The 15,246-nt window shown below is 43.0% G+C and overlaps 1 protein-coding gene and 1 pseudogene across 1 annotated transcript in view; one reads left to right on the top strand and one right to left on the bottom strand.

The window, feature by feature from the left end:
• LOC112864152 (acyl-coenzyme A oxidase-like protein) overlaps window positions 1-2,154 on the bottom strand; it is a 94,450-nt gene extending 92,296 nt beyond the window's left edge. The window contains 1 exon segment of the mRNA XM_086700553.1: window positions 1,462-2,154. Coding sequence (XP_086556679.1) covers window positions 1,462-1,736 — 275 coding nt within the window. The 5' untranslated portion in view covers window positions 1,737-2,154.
• A 569-nt stretch (window positions 2,155-2,723) lies between these two features.
• Window positions 2,724-13,944, top strand: LOC112864151 (U1 small nuclear ribonucleoprotein C-like; annotated as a pseudogene).
• Window positions 13,945-15,246: the final 1,302 nt, after the last annotated feature.

The raw sequence follows: 15,246 nt of genomic DNA, 5'->3' as shown, positions 1-15,246 counted from the left end.
AAATTCTAATGCAGCCTAGAATTTAGGTAATAGTAATGAACCAGTGCTGCTCTCTTCGTTTTGACAAACGTACCGTGGTTGTGTCAAATGTTGACAACAGTGGAAACTTGCTGAGGGGTATACGGGAACTCTATTTTCTTCACAATTTTTCTAAAAATTGAAAATTATTCCAAAATTAAGTCCGTTTTGAAAAGAGACAAGAAACAAGGCGACAATAACAACAACAAAAAAGATCTTTGTGCATTTTTTGAAAAACCTTGTAAAAACCCAACAAACCGAAAACCGCTTTAAAAAAGCAGTTGTGTGTTATTTTTTTCCTCTCAAAATCTAAATCAAAAATCAGTTTTAGGGCAATGGAAAGCACATTTTCAGATACCAAGCGTGAATGCCCTCCTGACAAGAAATATCCTTGGTGCCGAGCCTTATCCGGGCGGCACCCACGTTCTGGAGTGAATACTGACAAGAACTTGGAAATCAACTCTGGTGCCTCTGCTTCGCTAGCCTGTTCTTTTGTCCTGGTCCCTTTTATCATTTTGCTTCGGGAGACATCTCCAGCTTGGCTCAGGTTAAACTCCCTCGGTCACTCTCTTCTCGTTGAAAATGGCAAAAATCAAAACGCTCCGTCTCCCTTAAGAAATGAGGCGGGACCCACTGCCAGGCCTTCGCACAAATGAAAGGCAGCAGTGAAGAACAGACCCCCAGAAGCAGCGAGAAGAGAAACCCTCAGTCTTCCAGTAAGTGCCACAGCTGCCTCACAACTTGACCTTCCACCTTCCAGAGCCTCCACCCACCCCCGTGAGCCCTCGCACAGCCTGGATGACCTGACCCTGAATGGAAACAGAAACCGTTAAATCATCCTGTGGTAAGTGTCAAAGACTAAGGCCCTGAACCAACAAGGGTGACAGAAAACGCTACGGGAAGGGTTTTCTAAGCACTGCGGTTTAATTGTAGCTGTGGGGTTCGCTCAACCACAGAGAAGTACACTTGCTCAGTGGCAAACTCCACGAAAGTAGCAGAAAGAAGGCAGGGAGAGAGAGAGAAAGGAGCGAGGCGGGAGAAAAGATCCTCCCGGCCAGAGACAAAAATGTGACGGGAATCCCTGACGGGAGGCATTGCCAATCCACCTTCCCGCATCCTTGGCCTGCCGGCCAGTGACTGCAGGGGGAAGAGATGCTCCCTCTCCATCCTTCCTTTCGGTCTTCCTTCCCGCGCTTTCGGTAAGCGTCTGCACCACACCAAACACGGGGCACTCAAAACGGATCCGGCCTGTTCCTACCCTCAAGGAGCTCAGCCTCTAGACTGGAAGACACCGGAGGAGAAGGAGGGTCCCCAAACAGCGTGACACTGAGAGAGCTTTCACACATTATCATTAAGACCTCCGGTGGCCAGAGAGCCGTTCCTGCCTCCCCAGGGACGGCAGGGTTGTTTTCTGCAGTAGAAAGCTTTCGGTTTAGCATTTACCTTTCCTTGGTTCTGTCAGGACGGGCTGCCGGGGCAGTGAGAAGGCAGGGGAGCAAGAACCGGGTCTCTCTGCAGGATCCGCTGAGAAGTGGGGTGTGTGTGGGCTGAGAGAGGAAGTCCTCAGGAGGGAGGGAGCAGGAAGGGGACGTAAGGAGGAAAGGGTCGGAAGGGAGCAGGAAGGAAGTGAAAGGAGATATATGACCAAATGAGCGGAAGACAGGAACAGGTACAATCACCCAAGACAAAAGATAGGAACTTTCAACAAACTCAGACATGCTCCCTCACTAGGTAAAGGTATGCATGCCAGAGACTGCTGCTGGCTCGACCTTGCCCACCAGGACTCTGAGGGTGCCACACCAGCTCAGCCCGAGGGGTGGCTCCTCATAGCTCCAGGCTATCATTGTGATCCCAGCCTCCAGGAGGGCATCTGGCTTAGAAAGGGGACTTGAAATCTCAAACAAAGAGGATTATTTTGGGGGGTGCAAATAAGAGGTGCTGAGGCTGAAGTGACACAAGAGAGGTTGGTTGAGAAAACAGAAATGGGCGGGCAGCACCACTTAACTAAGTGTATTGGAGGATGGCTAGATCTGTGGTCGACAGGCATAAGCAGGCCTTGACGCCCTCCTAGGGCTGTGCCCTGCCCATGGAATGGTGGAGTCTGCTAGCTTGTTGGGCTTTGTGCTTCCAGCTGTGGTGACAAAGGATGCTTTTGGTTGAACGTTATGGTACACGTGGTCTGCAGGGGCCAAAGTGGAAACCCCTCATCTTCAACAACAACCCATTCGACAGCTATGTAGGAATCACCCTCAGTGGGTTAAGCAACATGCACAGGAGCCAGGGTCCCCTGCTGAACCTTGAGAGCCACCTATCCACCTACCTGTCCATTTACAAGTAAATGGGAACCGGGACCCCCCCCCCCCCCCGGGTGGCTCAGCCAGTTAAGCATCTGACTTTGGCTCAGGTCATGATCTCGCAGTTCACGAGTCCGAGCCCCATGTTGGGCTCTGTGCTGACAGCTCAGAGCCTGGAGCCTGCTTTGGATTCTGTGTCTCCCTCTCTCTCTGCCTCTCCCCATTTCTGTGCGTGCTCTCTCTCTCTCTCTCAAAAATAAAATAAAAACAGACAAATTTTTTTAAAAAAAAAGCAAGTAAGTGGGAACTGGAAAGATGGACATGGAAATTCCCTTGGGGGCTAATTACAACCCAGACTTCAAGGCCTGAGATCCTTCAAGGGTCAAGAAGAGGTTGAGTCAATACTCTCCCATGGCAGCCAAGGAGGAGGTGAGGAGAGCACTCAGGGACCAAGGAGTCTGCAGCGCCCTTAGTAAGCCCACAGACAGTTTCAGAACAAACAGAGGTTTGCACGTGCTCCATAAAGCCATCGTTACGAAGAGACTGACAGGTAATCAGAGCCCAATGCTTGGGCTCCTGATAGCACCACCCATGCACTTGAATTCCAGCCTCTGCGCCTGAAGCCAATGTGAGCTGTGTTTCTGTCTCTGCACCCGAAACAGGAGTGACTACCCACATGGGCCAACCAAGAACTGAAGAGAAACTGACAGCAGACAAAGGATAGCAACAACATATTGGTAGCCAAAAAGTGACCAGGCAGGTGAACAGGGAGCAGACATCGCAGAACAGAGAATGCCAAGTTTATGGGGCCGGGAAGTCAACCAGCTGGTACAACTGAACTCCACTAAGGCTTGGGGATTGGAGGCTCCAGGCACCTCTGACAGCTCCAAGTCCCCTCCCCCAGCTCATCACAGCCTGAAGGTTCACTGTCAGGAGAAGGAGACGTGAGAGAGCAACAGAGAAGACGCACACTGAGAACAGTGGGGCCACGGGGAGACCCCTCACCCAGAGGCCCCACTTACCAACATTGAGGACATAACCAAACATCAGGAATGGCCTGTACATCATGGGCAGCTTTGACAACTTCCCAGCAGATGGCTATAAAGTGACTTGTTCTAACAAAATCAGAGTTAACATGCATTCTCCAGCAAACAGAAGTCAAATGTCTTAGGAGAGGAGCATTTTCTAGTTAGCCTAAAGTCACGTAGGGAGGAGCCCTGCTCACGGTCACTTTAGGCAGCCAGAATTATGACCTGTCTGTCCTTCATCCTCTACCCATCATTGCTCAGAAAACTAAAAGAGTCCTTTCTGGAGAAAGGAACTCTGTCCAAAACAAAACGTAATACTGATCTGTCACTGAAAGAGGCTACTCTGTGATGAAAGCCTGTGGCCAGCAACCCTGCCTGTTTACAATCAGAATTTTACTTGTATTTTTTATTTTGCTCCTATTGTGAGCAAACAGCCAAGATGGACTAGACATTTAAGGAAAGCTTCAAACACAAAAATCAGAGGTCAAAGGTACAAATGGAAAAAAGAAAACCAAAGGAAACAGAGACAAAGCAGAGGAATAGAAAGGAACATCTAAAAATGTAAGAGATTTTGAAATCAGAAGACAAGAACAGGTGTTATTTCAAAAAGGAACAAAGAGGGGCGCCTGGTAGGCTCAGTCAGTTAAGCATCTGACTTTGGCTCAGGTCATGATCTCACGGTTCGTGAGTTCAAGCTCCACGTTTGTGCTGACAGCTGACAGGCTGACAGGTTGACAGCCTGAAGCCTGCTTCAGATTCTGTGTCTCCCTCTCTCTCTGTTCCTCCCATGCTCGCTCGCTCTCTCTCTGTCTCTCTCTCTCAAAAATAAATAAACATTAAAAAATATATATGACAGAAGATATTTTTAACTCAGGAAGAGTTGGAAGATAAGCAGAGAAAATCTCCCAGGAAGTAGAACAAAAAAATAAAGAATGAGATGGAAAATAAGGAAGAAAGGATAAGAAAATCAAAGGACAAGGTCAGGGGTTTCAACATCTAAACAAAAGGAGTTCCAGATAATAGTGCAAATAACTGAAGAGCGTGAGTTTCCAGATTAAAGAGCCCATTACATGCCCGACACACTGAAAGCAAAAGACACCCACATCAGATCGCTCTGTAAATGATGCAACACCCGGTGCTAAAGAAGAATGCTCATAATGCTGTGGCTTCCAAAAGGAAGAAAAAGAAGCCATTTATAAAAGGTCAGGGTGCAGAAGAGGTAACATCTGTTAATAGCAATGCTGGATACATAGCCAAAAGGAATGGCATGAAGCCTTTAAAAATCGGGGGGAAATTTTATTTCCAGCCTAGAATTCTATACCCAGAAGAACACTCAGTCAATTGGATGGTGAACATCTTCAGACATAAAAATCTCAAAAATCTCCAAAAGTGACTTCTCTTATATTCTTTCTCAGGAAGCTATTAGATGAAAGACTGTTCTGGTTCTCCATAGCTGTGTAACCATGTACCCCAAAACTTAGCGGCTTAAAAGAGCAATGCATCAGTATTCTTCTATCTCTCTGCTTCCTATCGGGAATTTGGACACACGGGAACAAGTAGGGATGGCTTGTCTCTGCTTCACAGTGTCTGGAGCCCCAGCTCAGATGACTTCAACAGCTGAGAGCTGGAGCCGTTGGGAATGGTTAGCAACTCTTCACCTCTCTTCCTGCAGCCTCTCTCCATGGACCAGCCACAGGCTAGCAGACCTTTTTACATGGACGCTCAGGACCTCAAAAGACAGGAAGTGAAAGGTGTCAGTCTCTTCGGACCTGAGCCTGGCAACTAGCATGCTGTCACTTCAGCCATATTCTGTGGGCCAAAGCAGTCACAAAGCCACCCAGATTCAAGGGGAGGGGACACAACCACACTTCTCAGTGGGAGTAGCATTAAGGAATTTGTGGCCATACTCCACAAAGGGTAACTAAGAAAGAGAAAGCCTGGGAAAACAGAGGAGATTCAAAGGCAATTCCTAAGATAACACTGAAGAAACACATAGAAAGCCAGTCCAGACAGAAGCCCCAGAAGGAGGTCTCCAGGAGGGATGTGTCCACAGGGGCTGGGGGAGTGGAATTGCCAATTACCTTACAGGTTTTACTAAGTTGAGAGGAGTGTAACCATTCTATACCAAACTGTGGTGTCAGTGACTGATGAGTTTATAGAAAACTAAGCAAATGAACAAAGGAGAAACTGATAAAATGATAAAAAGTTATAAAAGAAAGGAAATGAAATACAGTGCACTATGGGGCACAGCTGGGAATAATATTTATATAGTCACAGCAATGTGAATACTGGAGAGTGATTTAAATAAAAATGGTGACACGGTGATTTTCAGAGTATAGACAAAGAAAATGCAGCAGTGAGATCTTCATTTTCTATAATAGTCATTATATAGTCAAGAAGTGGTGGTTTAAGTATGTTGTTTAGGTCGATTGGAGGATTAACACAACAATCTGCACAACCTGAACCACAGAAATCAGTGAACTTGGGGAGCAAGAAGGCGAGGGAAGGGAGGTGCTTTTGCGAGCAGAGAGAGGACAGAGACGGGGGGGGGGGGGTTTGGGGGGGCAGAGAATACAGGAAAAGCACTCCTCCCAAAAAGCAGCTGGAGAGAAAGTGGAAAATTGGAAACAGCCGCAGGGACTAAACTAAAAAGGGAGAAAGGAGAAAGGAGTGGGTTTAAATTCCATTAAGACTGTAAACAAGGGGAGCACAAAGTCTGCAACTCCGCAGCTCCATACCTGGCGGTGCTCTGGTAGGAAGGGTGAATCCCCAGGAACAGGGTGGGGTCCGAGAGGTTCTTGGGCCACATGCAGAAACGTGGTTCCACTGCTGGAAGGACATTTGGTAGAGACTGTTGAAACCACCTGGCCCCAGCAGCCCCAGAAAACGGCCACATTCACTGGTGCTGGAACAAGGTCATTAAGGGTGAAGCCTGGTGCCAGATGTGTGTTGTGATTTTCCGTAATCCCTGAAAAGCTGCTGCTACACTATCTAGCAAACTTTTTCTGGGGCGGGCTGGCACCTGGCCGCAGTCTCGGGGCACTGGCAGCAGCAGGATCCGGCAAGTTTTCCTGGTTGCAGCCAGCATTCGGCCATTGCTCGGTAAGACCCTCCCATAGAGGGGCGGAATGGGTCAAAGACGCAGTCCTTCAGAAGTAAGGGGTCAGGGAAAACAGCCGCATCTGAGACAAAACTCAGGAGAGAGGTACTGCCTGGGGCCTGGTCATAGACAGTGAAAAAGCGGGGAGTGGACAAAAGCTAAAGACAGAAGACGGGTGCACGACAGCTGATCAAGGAGAACAGAGTTCCAATACTAGGGACTGGGTAGCTGGGTGGCACCAGTTTCACCGCTCCCGCGCATGCACCTATGCACCTACGAGTGCCACAACACTCCACCCCAGTAGGCTAGCAGCGTCATCTAGTGGAGAACCGGAGCCTTTACACTGAGCCCCGCCCAAGTGGGCCAACCTCATTCCTCAAGAACACAAGTCTCACCGCCTACTTAGTTTATGGACTATAAAGCACTACATAGTCTGACTTCTAGGGGAAAACGAAGTAATTTCAGTCCTATTTCAATCTATTAGCAGGTCCATCTATTCAATTTTCTTTCTTTTTTTTTTCTCTCTTTTACACTTCTTTTCTTTGTCTTGAATACAGAAAGAGAAAAAATTCATTTTTATTTTCAATTTTTATTAAAAATATTTTTCCTTAATTTTTTTACTATATTTTCTACTTTTGTGTAAGTTTTTTCAAATTCTATTTTACTTCCATCATTTTATTTTAGTCTACTTCAGTGTATTCAACTTTTCAAATTTTCAAACCATTTCCTTTTTTTTTCTTTTTCTTTTTTGTCGTTTCCATTTCTTTTCTTTTTCTTGAATGCAGAAACAGAAAAACTTCATTTTTACTTTCAGTTTCTATTAAAAACATTTTCTTCAATTTTTTGACTACATTTTTTGCTATTATGTAAATTTTTTCAAACTCTATTTTACTTCCATCATTTTATTTTAGTCTACTACAGTATATTCACTTTTTCAAATTTTCAAAAGATTTCCTTTTTTTCTCTTTTTCGTTTCTTTTCTTTTTCTTGAATTCAGAAAGTGAAAAATTCATTTTTAATTTTTATTAAAAATATTTTTCTTAAAATTTTTTTCTACTATATTCTTTACTTTTGTATAAATTTTTTCAAATTCTATTTTACTCCCATCATCTCATTTTAGTCTACTTCAGTGTATTCATTTTTTCAAATTCTCAAACGATTTCCTCCCCCCCCCCGCTTTTTTTCTCTAAAACCACTTTCTGTCAAACCACTTTTCTGTCAAACCACTTTCAACACCCAGACCAAAACACACCCAGGATCTAGCATCATTTATTCGATTTGTGTGTGTGTGTGCGTTTTTAATTTTTTAATTTTAATATTTTTTAATTTTAATTTTTCTACCTCATTAATTCCTTTTCTCCCTTCAAAAATGACAAAACGAAGGAATTCACCCCAAAAGAAAGAGTACGAAGTAATGACAGCCAGGGATTCAACCAACACAGATACAAACAAGATGTCTGAACCAGAATTTAGAATCACGATAATAAGAATACTAGCTGGAGTCGAAAATAGATTAGAATCCCTTTCTGCAGAGATAAAAAGTAAAAAATAATCAGAATGAAATTAAAAATGCTATAACTGAGCTGCAATCATGGATGGATGCAGCGGTGGCAAGGATGGATGAGGCAGAACAGAGAATCAGCGATGTAGAGGACAAACTTATAGAGAATAATGAAGCAGAAAAAAAGAGGAAGATTAAGGCAAAAGAGCACGATATAAGAATCAGAGAAACCAGTGACTTATTAAAAAGGAACAACATCAGAATCATAGGGGTCCCAGAAGAGGAAGAGAGAGAAATAGGGCTAGAAGCGTTATGCGAGCAAATCGTAGCAGAAAACTTTCCTAACCTGGGGAAAGAAAGACACAGACATCAAAATCCAGGAAGCACGGAGGACCCCCATTAGATTCAACAAAAACCGACCATCAACAAGGCATATCATAGTCAAATTCACAAAATACTCAGGCAAGGAGAGAACCATGAAAGCAGCAAGGGAAAAAAAGTCCCTAACCTACAAGGGAAGACAGATGAGGTTTGCAGCAGACCTATCCACAGAAACTTGGCAGGCCAGAAAGGGGTGGCAGGATACATTCAGTGTGCTGAATCAGAAAAATATGCAACCAAGAATTCTTTATCCAGCAAGGCTGTCATTCAAAATAGAAGGAGAGATAAGAAGTTTCCCAGACAAAAAAAAATTAAAGGAGTTTGTGACCACTAAACCAGCCCTGCAAGAAATCTTAAGGGGGAACTCTCTGAGGGGAGAAAAGATGAAAAATACACACACACACACACACACACACACACACACACACACACACACACTATCCATCTCGTGAACTTTTTCTGGGGTGGGCTGGCACCTGGCCGCAGTCTTGGGGCACTGGCAGCAGCAGGGTCCTGCAAGCATTCCTGGGTGCAGCCAACATTTGCCCATTGCTCGGTGAGACCCTCTTGCAGAGGGGAAGAACAGGTCAAAGCTGCAGTCCTTTATATATATAAATACCAAAAGGAACAAAGATTAGAAAGGACCAGAGAACACCACCAGAAACTCCAACTCTACGAGCATCACAATGACAATAAATTCCTATCTTTCAGTACTCACTCAAAATGTCAGTGGACTCAATGCTCCAATCAAAAGACATAGGGTAACAGAATGGATAAGAAAATAAGACCCATCTATATGCTGTTTACAAAAGACCCACGTTAGACCTAAAGAAACCTTCAGGTTGAAAATAAGGGGATGGAGAACCATCTATCATGCTAATGGTCAACAAAAGAAAGTCGGAGTAGCCATACTTATATCAGACAACCTAGACTTTAAAATAAAGACTGTATCAAGAGATGCAGAAGGGCATTATATCATAATCAAGGGGTCTATCCACCAAGAAGACCTAACAATTGTAAACAATGATGTGCCAAATGTGAGAGCACCCAAATACATAAATCAATTAATCACAAACATAAAGAAACTCATTGATAGTAATACCATAATAGCAGGAGACTTCAACACCCCGCTCACAGCAATGGACAGATCATCTAATCAAAAAATCAACAAGGAAACAATGGCTTTGACACACAGGACCAGATGGATTTAACAGATATATTCAGAACATTTCATCCTAAAGCAGCAGAATATACATTCTTCTCCAGTGCACATGGAACGCTCTCCAGAATAGACCATATACTGGGACAGAAATCAGCCCTAAGTAAGTACAAAAAAGATCGAGATCATACTGTGCATATGTTCAGACCACAACACTATGAAACTCGAAATCAACCACAAGAAAAAATTTGAAAAGGTAACAAATACTTGGAGACTGAAAAACATCATACTAAAGAATGAATGGGCTAACCAAGAAGTTAAAGAGGAAATTAAAAAGTATATGGAAGTCAATGAAAATGATAACACCACAACCCCAAAACTCTGGGATGCAGCAAAGGCGGTCATAAGAGGAAAGTATATAGCAATCCACTCCTTCCTAAAGAAGGAAGAAAGATGTCAGATACATAACTTAACCTTACACCTTAAAGAGCTGGAAAAAGAACAGCAAATAAAACCCCAAACCAGCAGAAGACAGGAAATAATAAAGATTAGAACAGAAATTAATGCTATTGAAACCAAAAAAAAAAAAAAAAAAAGACAAACAAACAAACAAAAAACAGAACAGATCAATGAAACCAGAAGCTGGTTATTTGAAAGAATTAACAAAATTGATAAACCACTAGCCAGTTGGATCAAAAAGAAAAAGGAAAGGACCCAAATAAATCAAGAATGAAAGAAAAGAGATCACAACCAGCACAGCAGAAATAAAAACAATAATAAGAGAATATTATGAGCAATTACATTCCAATAAAATGGGCAATCTGGAAGAAATGGAAAAATTCCTAGAAACATATACATTACCAAAACTGAAACAGGAAGAAATAGGAAATTTGAACAGACCCATAACCAGTAAGGAAATCAAATTTGTAATCAAAAATCTGCCAAAAAACAAGAGGCCAGGGCCAGATGGCTTTCCAGGGGAATTCTACCAAACATTTCAGGAAGAGTTAACACCTATTCTCTTGAAGCTGTTCCAAAAAATAGAAACGGAAGGAAAACTTCCAAACTCTTTCTATGAAGCTAGCATTACCTTGATTCCAAAACCAGACAGAGACCCCACGAAAAAGGAGAACTATAGACCAATCTCCCTGATGAACACGGATGCAAAAATCCTCAACAGGATATTAGCCAACCAGATCCAACAACACATTAAAAAAATTACTCACCACGACCAGGTGGGATTTATCCTGTGGTGCAGGGCTGGTTCAATATCCACAAAACAATTTACGTGATTCATCACATCAGTAAAAGAAAGGACAAGAACCATATGATCCTTTCAACAGATGCAGAGAAAGCATTTGACAAAATACAGCAACCTTTCTTGATAAAAACCCTCAAGAAAGTAGGGATGGAAGGATCATACCTCAAGATCATAAAAGCCATATATGAATGACCCAACGCTAATATCATCCTCAATGGGGAAAAACTGACAGCTTTCCCCCTAAGGTCAGGAACAAGACAGGGATGTCCACTCTCACCACTGTTATTCAACATAGGATTGGAAGTCTTAGCCTCTGCAATCAGACAACACAAAGAAATAAAAGGCATCCAAATCAGCCAGGAGGAGGTCAAACTTTCACTCTTCGCAGATGACATCATACTCTATATGGAAAACCCAAAAGATTCCACCAAAAAAACTGCTAGAGTTGATTCATGAATTCAGCAAAGTTGCAGGATATAAAATCAATGCAAGGAAATCAGTTGCATTCCTATACACCAACAATGAAGCAACAGAAAGAGAAATCAAGTAATCGATCCCATTTACAGTTGCACAAAAAAACATAAAATACCTAGGAATAAATCTAACCAAAGAGGTGAAAAATCTATACACTGAAAACTATAGAAAGCTTATGAAAGAAATTGAAGAAGACACAAAAAATGGAAAAAGATTCCATACTCCTGGATAGGAAGAACAAATATTGTTAAAATGTCAATACTACCCAAAGCAATCTACATATTCAATGCAATCCCTATCAAAGTAACACCAGCATTCTTCACAGAGCTAGAACAAATAATCCTAAAATTTGTATAGAACCAGAAAAGACCCCCAATAGCCAAAGCAATCTTAAAAAAGAAAACCAAAGCAGGAGGCATCACAATCCCAGGCTTCAAGCTATACTACAAAGCTGTAATCATCAAGACAGTATGGTACTGGTACAAGAACAGACACTCAGATCAGTGGAACAGAATAGAGAACCCAGAAATGGACCCACAAACGTATGGCCAACTAATCTTTGACAAAGCAGGAAAGAATATCCAATGGAATAAAGAGAGTCTCTTCAGCAAGTGGTGCTGGGAAGACTAGACAGCGACATGCAGAAGAATGAGCCTGGACCACTTTATTATACCATACACAAAAATAAACTCAAAATGGATGAAAGACCTCAATGTAAGACAGTAAGCCATCAAAATCCTCGAGGAGAAAGCAGGCAAAAACCTCCTTGATCTTGGCTGCAGCAACTTCTTACTGAACACACCTCCAGAGGCAAGGGAAATGAAAGCAAATATGAAGTACTGGGACCTCATCAAAATAAAAAGCTTCTGCACAGAGAAGGAAACAATCAGCAAAACTAAAAGACAACTGACAGAATGGGAGAAGATATCTGCAAACGACATATCAGATAAAGGGTTAGTATCCAAAATCTATAAAGGACTTATCAAACTCAACACCCAAAAAACAAATAATCCAGTGAAGAAATGGGCAAAAGACATCAATAGACACTTCTCCAAAGAAGACATCCAGATGGCCATCCGACACATGAAAAAATGCTCAACACCACTCATCATCAGGGAAATACAAATCAAAACCACAAAGAGATACCACCTCACACCTATCAGAATGGCTAACATTAACAACTCGGGCAACGACAGATGTTGGCAAGGATGCGGAGAAAGAGGATCTCTTTTGCATTGTTGGTGGCAATGCAAGTTGGTGCAGCCACTCTGGAAAACAGTATGGAGGGTCCTCAAAAAACTAAAAATAGAACTACCCTACGACCCAGCAATTGCACTACTAGGCATTTATCCACGGGATACAGGCGTGCTGTTTCGAAGGGACACATGCACCCCCATGTTTATAGCAGCACTATCAACAATAGCCAAAGTGTGGAAAGAGCCCAAATGTCCATCGATGGATGAATAGATAAAGAAGGTGGTATATATATATACAATGGAGTATTACTCAGCAATCACAAAGAAGGAAATCTTGCCATTTGCAACTACATGGATGGAACTGGAAGGTATTATGCTAAGTGAAATTAGTCAGAGAAAGACAAAAATCATATGACTTCATTCCTATGAAGACTTTAAGAGACAAAACAGATGAACATAAGGGAAGGGAAACAAAAATAATATAAAAACAGGGAGGGGGACAAAACAGAAGAGACTCATAAATGTGGAGAACAAACCGAGAGTTACGGTAGGGGTAGTGGGAAGGGTGATGGGCTAAATGGGTTGCACTATATGCTAACTAATCTGGATGTAAATTTAAAAAAATAAAAAAGAAAAGAAAAGAAATTTCAAAAGTACCAAAAAAAAAAAAAAAAGAGGTTTCAAAAGGTTTAGAAGGTTTCAGATACTTTGTAGCTTATCTGGCATTAAAAAGTCTTAGAAGATCCATGGGCCTCTCAAAAATAGCTAACTATGCAATGCAATTTTTCAAAATGTTGACTTTTAAAATGTTAACATATGTCTAAAGCATTTCATGATTAAAATATTAATAAAGAGGTTATAAAATGCCAAAAAAAAAAGTTATGTTGTTTAGGAATATGGAGGTCAATAACAGAAGAAGCTGGTGAAAGAACTCAGTGTGGTTGTCAATGAGGAAAGGAATGAGGGACAGAGGCAGGTGGGGTAGGGAGGTTGTTTTTCATTAAAAACCTTGTTGTACTATTTGCACTAAGAATATTCATACACGGCACCGGACAGAGTGGCTGCTGGCCCGCAGAGCAACAAACCTAAGTTTTATTGTGATTACTAAGACACATGCCTCACCCGTGACTCTCCATCTGTGAGGAAGACGCATTGCAGTGGTAGGAAACACAAGAGAATGTGCAAGCCTATCAGAAATGGATGGGAGAGCAGGCTCAGGGCCTTACCCACAGAGCAACTGCAATATTTCAACAAGCAAAGATACCTCTTACTCCATCCTCTGTTCCTCCTCCTGCAGGGCAATGATCCCACCTCCCCACCCCACCCCCCGTCTCCCAGGGCCTCCTGGCCCGGGAATGATGCCAGCACCCTCCTTCCTCCTCCTGGGAGGATGCCAGGGGGAACTGTACCTGGAATGAGACCACCTATCAGAGGCCACACGCCAATGATGTCTGGACCCCCCCGTGATGAGACCTCCCACCTGTCCCATGACGGTACCTACTTGGCCAGGAATGACTCAACCAGACAGGTAAGGAGAGACAGGAGCCTCTTCATATGCATTTTATATTATTTATTCTACTTCACCGGGAGATCACGGTGCTGTGACTCTAGGTGTTTTCTAACAGCATGACAAGAAAGACTTGCTCCCCCTTCTTATCAAAGAGAGGATAGTTTGGGTAGGGGAAGTAGTGGGACCAGAAGAGAGAAAAAAAAAAAAAGGAATTTTCATTTGTATTGTGAAATGTGAAAATAAAATTGTCAACTGTTTTAGTTGGAAAAAAAAAAAAGAATGTTCCTATATCACACAATGAAAATAAGACTTAAATTCTGAAAGAGAAAGCTGTAGAATAAAACACATAGCTGACCTTGCTTATGGAAAAACATACTGTTCACGTGCATAGGAACTCATAGAAAAACAAGGAGAAGCAGAAGAAACCCTACCACACACTAAAGTATTAGAAGTGGTTTGGGGCGGGGCGGGGAGGCGCCTGCGTGCCTCAGTTGGTTAGGCATCTGACTTCGGCTCAGGTCATGATCTCATAGTTTGTGAGTTCAAGCCCCGCATTGGGCTCTGTGCTGACAGCTCGGAGGCTGGAGCCTGCTTCGGATTCTGTGTCTCCCTCTCTCTGCCCATCCCCCACTTGTGCATTCTCTCTCTCTCTCTCTCTCTCTCTCTCTCTCTCAAAAATAAATAAAAACATTTAAAAAATTAAAAAAAAAAAAGAAGTGGTTGGGGCATCAGATGTCCATCTATGGATGAACGGACAAACAAAACATGTTATATCCATGCAATGCAGTGTTATCCAGCCTTTAAAAAGGAGATTCTGGGGGCGCCTGGGTGGCGCAGTCGGTTAAGCATCCGACTTCAGCCAGGTCACGATCTCGCGGTCCGTGAGTTCGAGCCCCGCGTCGGGCTCTGGGATGATGGCTCAGAGCCTGGAGCCTGTTTCCGATTCTGTGTCTCCCTCTCTCTCAGCCCCTCCCCCGTTCATGCTCTGTCTCTCTCTGTCCCAAAAATAAATAAACGTTGAAAAAAAAAAAAAAAGGAGATTCTGACTCACACTACAATATGGATAAACTTTGAGAACATTACCCTAAGCGAAATAAGCCACACACAAAAGGACAAATATTGTGTGATTTCACTTATACGAGGTTCCTGGAACAGTCAAGAGACAGACAGTAGAGTCGGTGGTTGCCAGAGGCTGGCAGACAGAGAGGAAGGGAAGACAATTCCCAGGGAGGAACAATACCCATCATTTAATGGGTACAGCAGTTCTATCTGGAGGATGAAGGCGTTCTGGAGATGGTAGTGGTGGTTGCACAGCAACATGAAT

The sequence above is a fragment of the Puma concolor genome, chromosome A3 (genome assembly GCF_028749965.1).
Source record: "Puma concolor isolate L17-30 chromosome A3, mPumCon1.1.hap2, whole genome shotgun sequence".
In the NCBI taxonomy this organism is placed as follows: domain Eukaryota; kingdom Metazoa; phylum Chordata; class Mammalia; order Carnivora; family Felidae; genus Puma; species Puma concolor.
The sequence above is the reverse complement of the archived record's forward strand: the minus strand, read 5'-3'. Positions and strand labels throughout refer to the sequence as shown.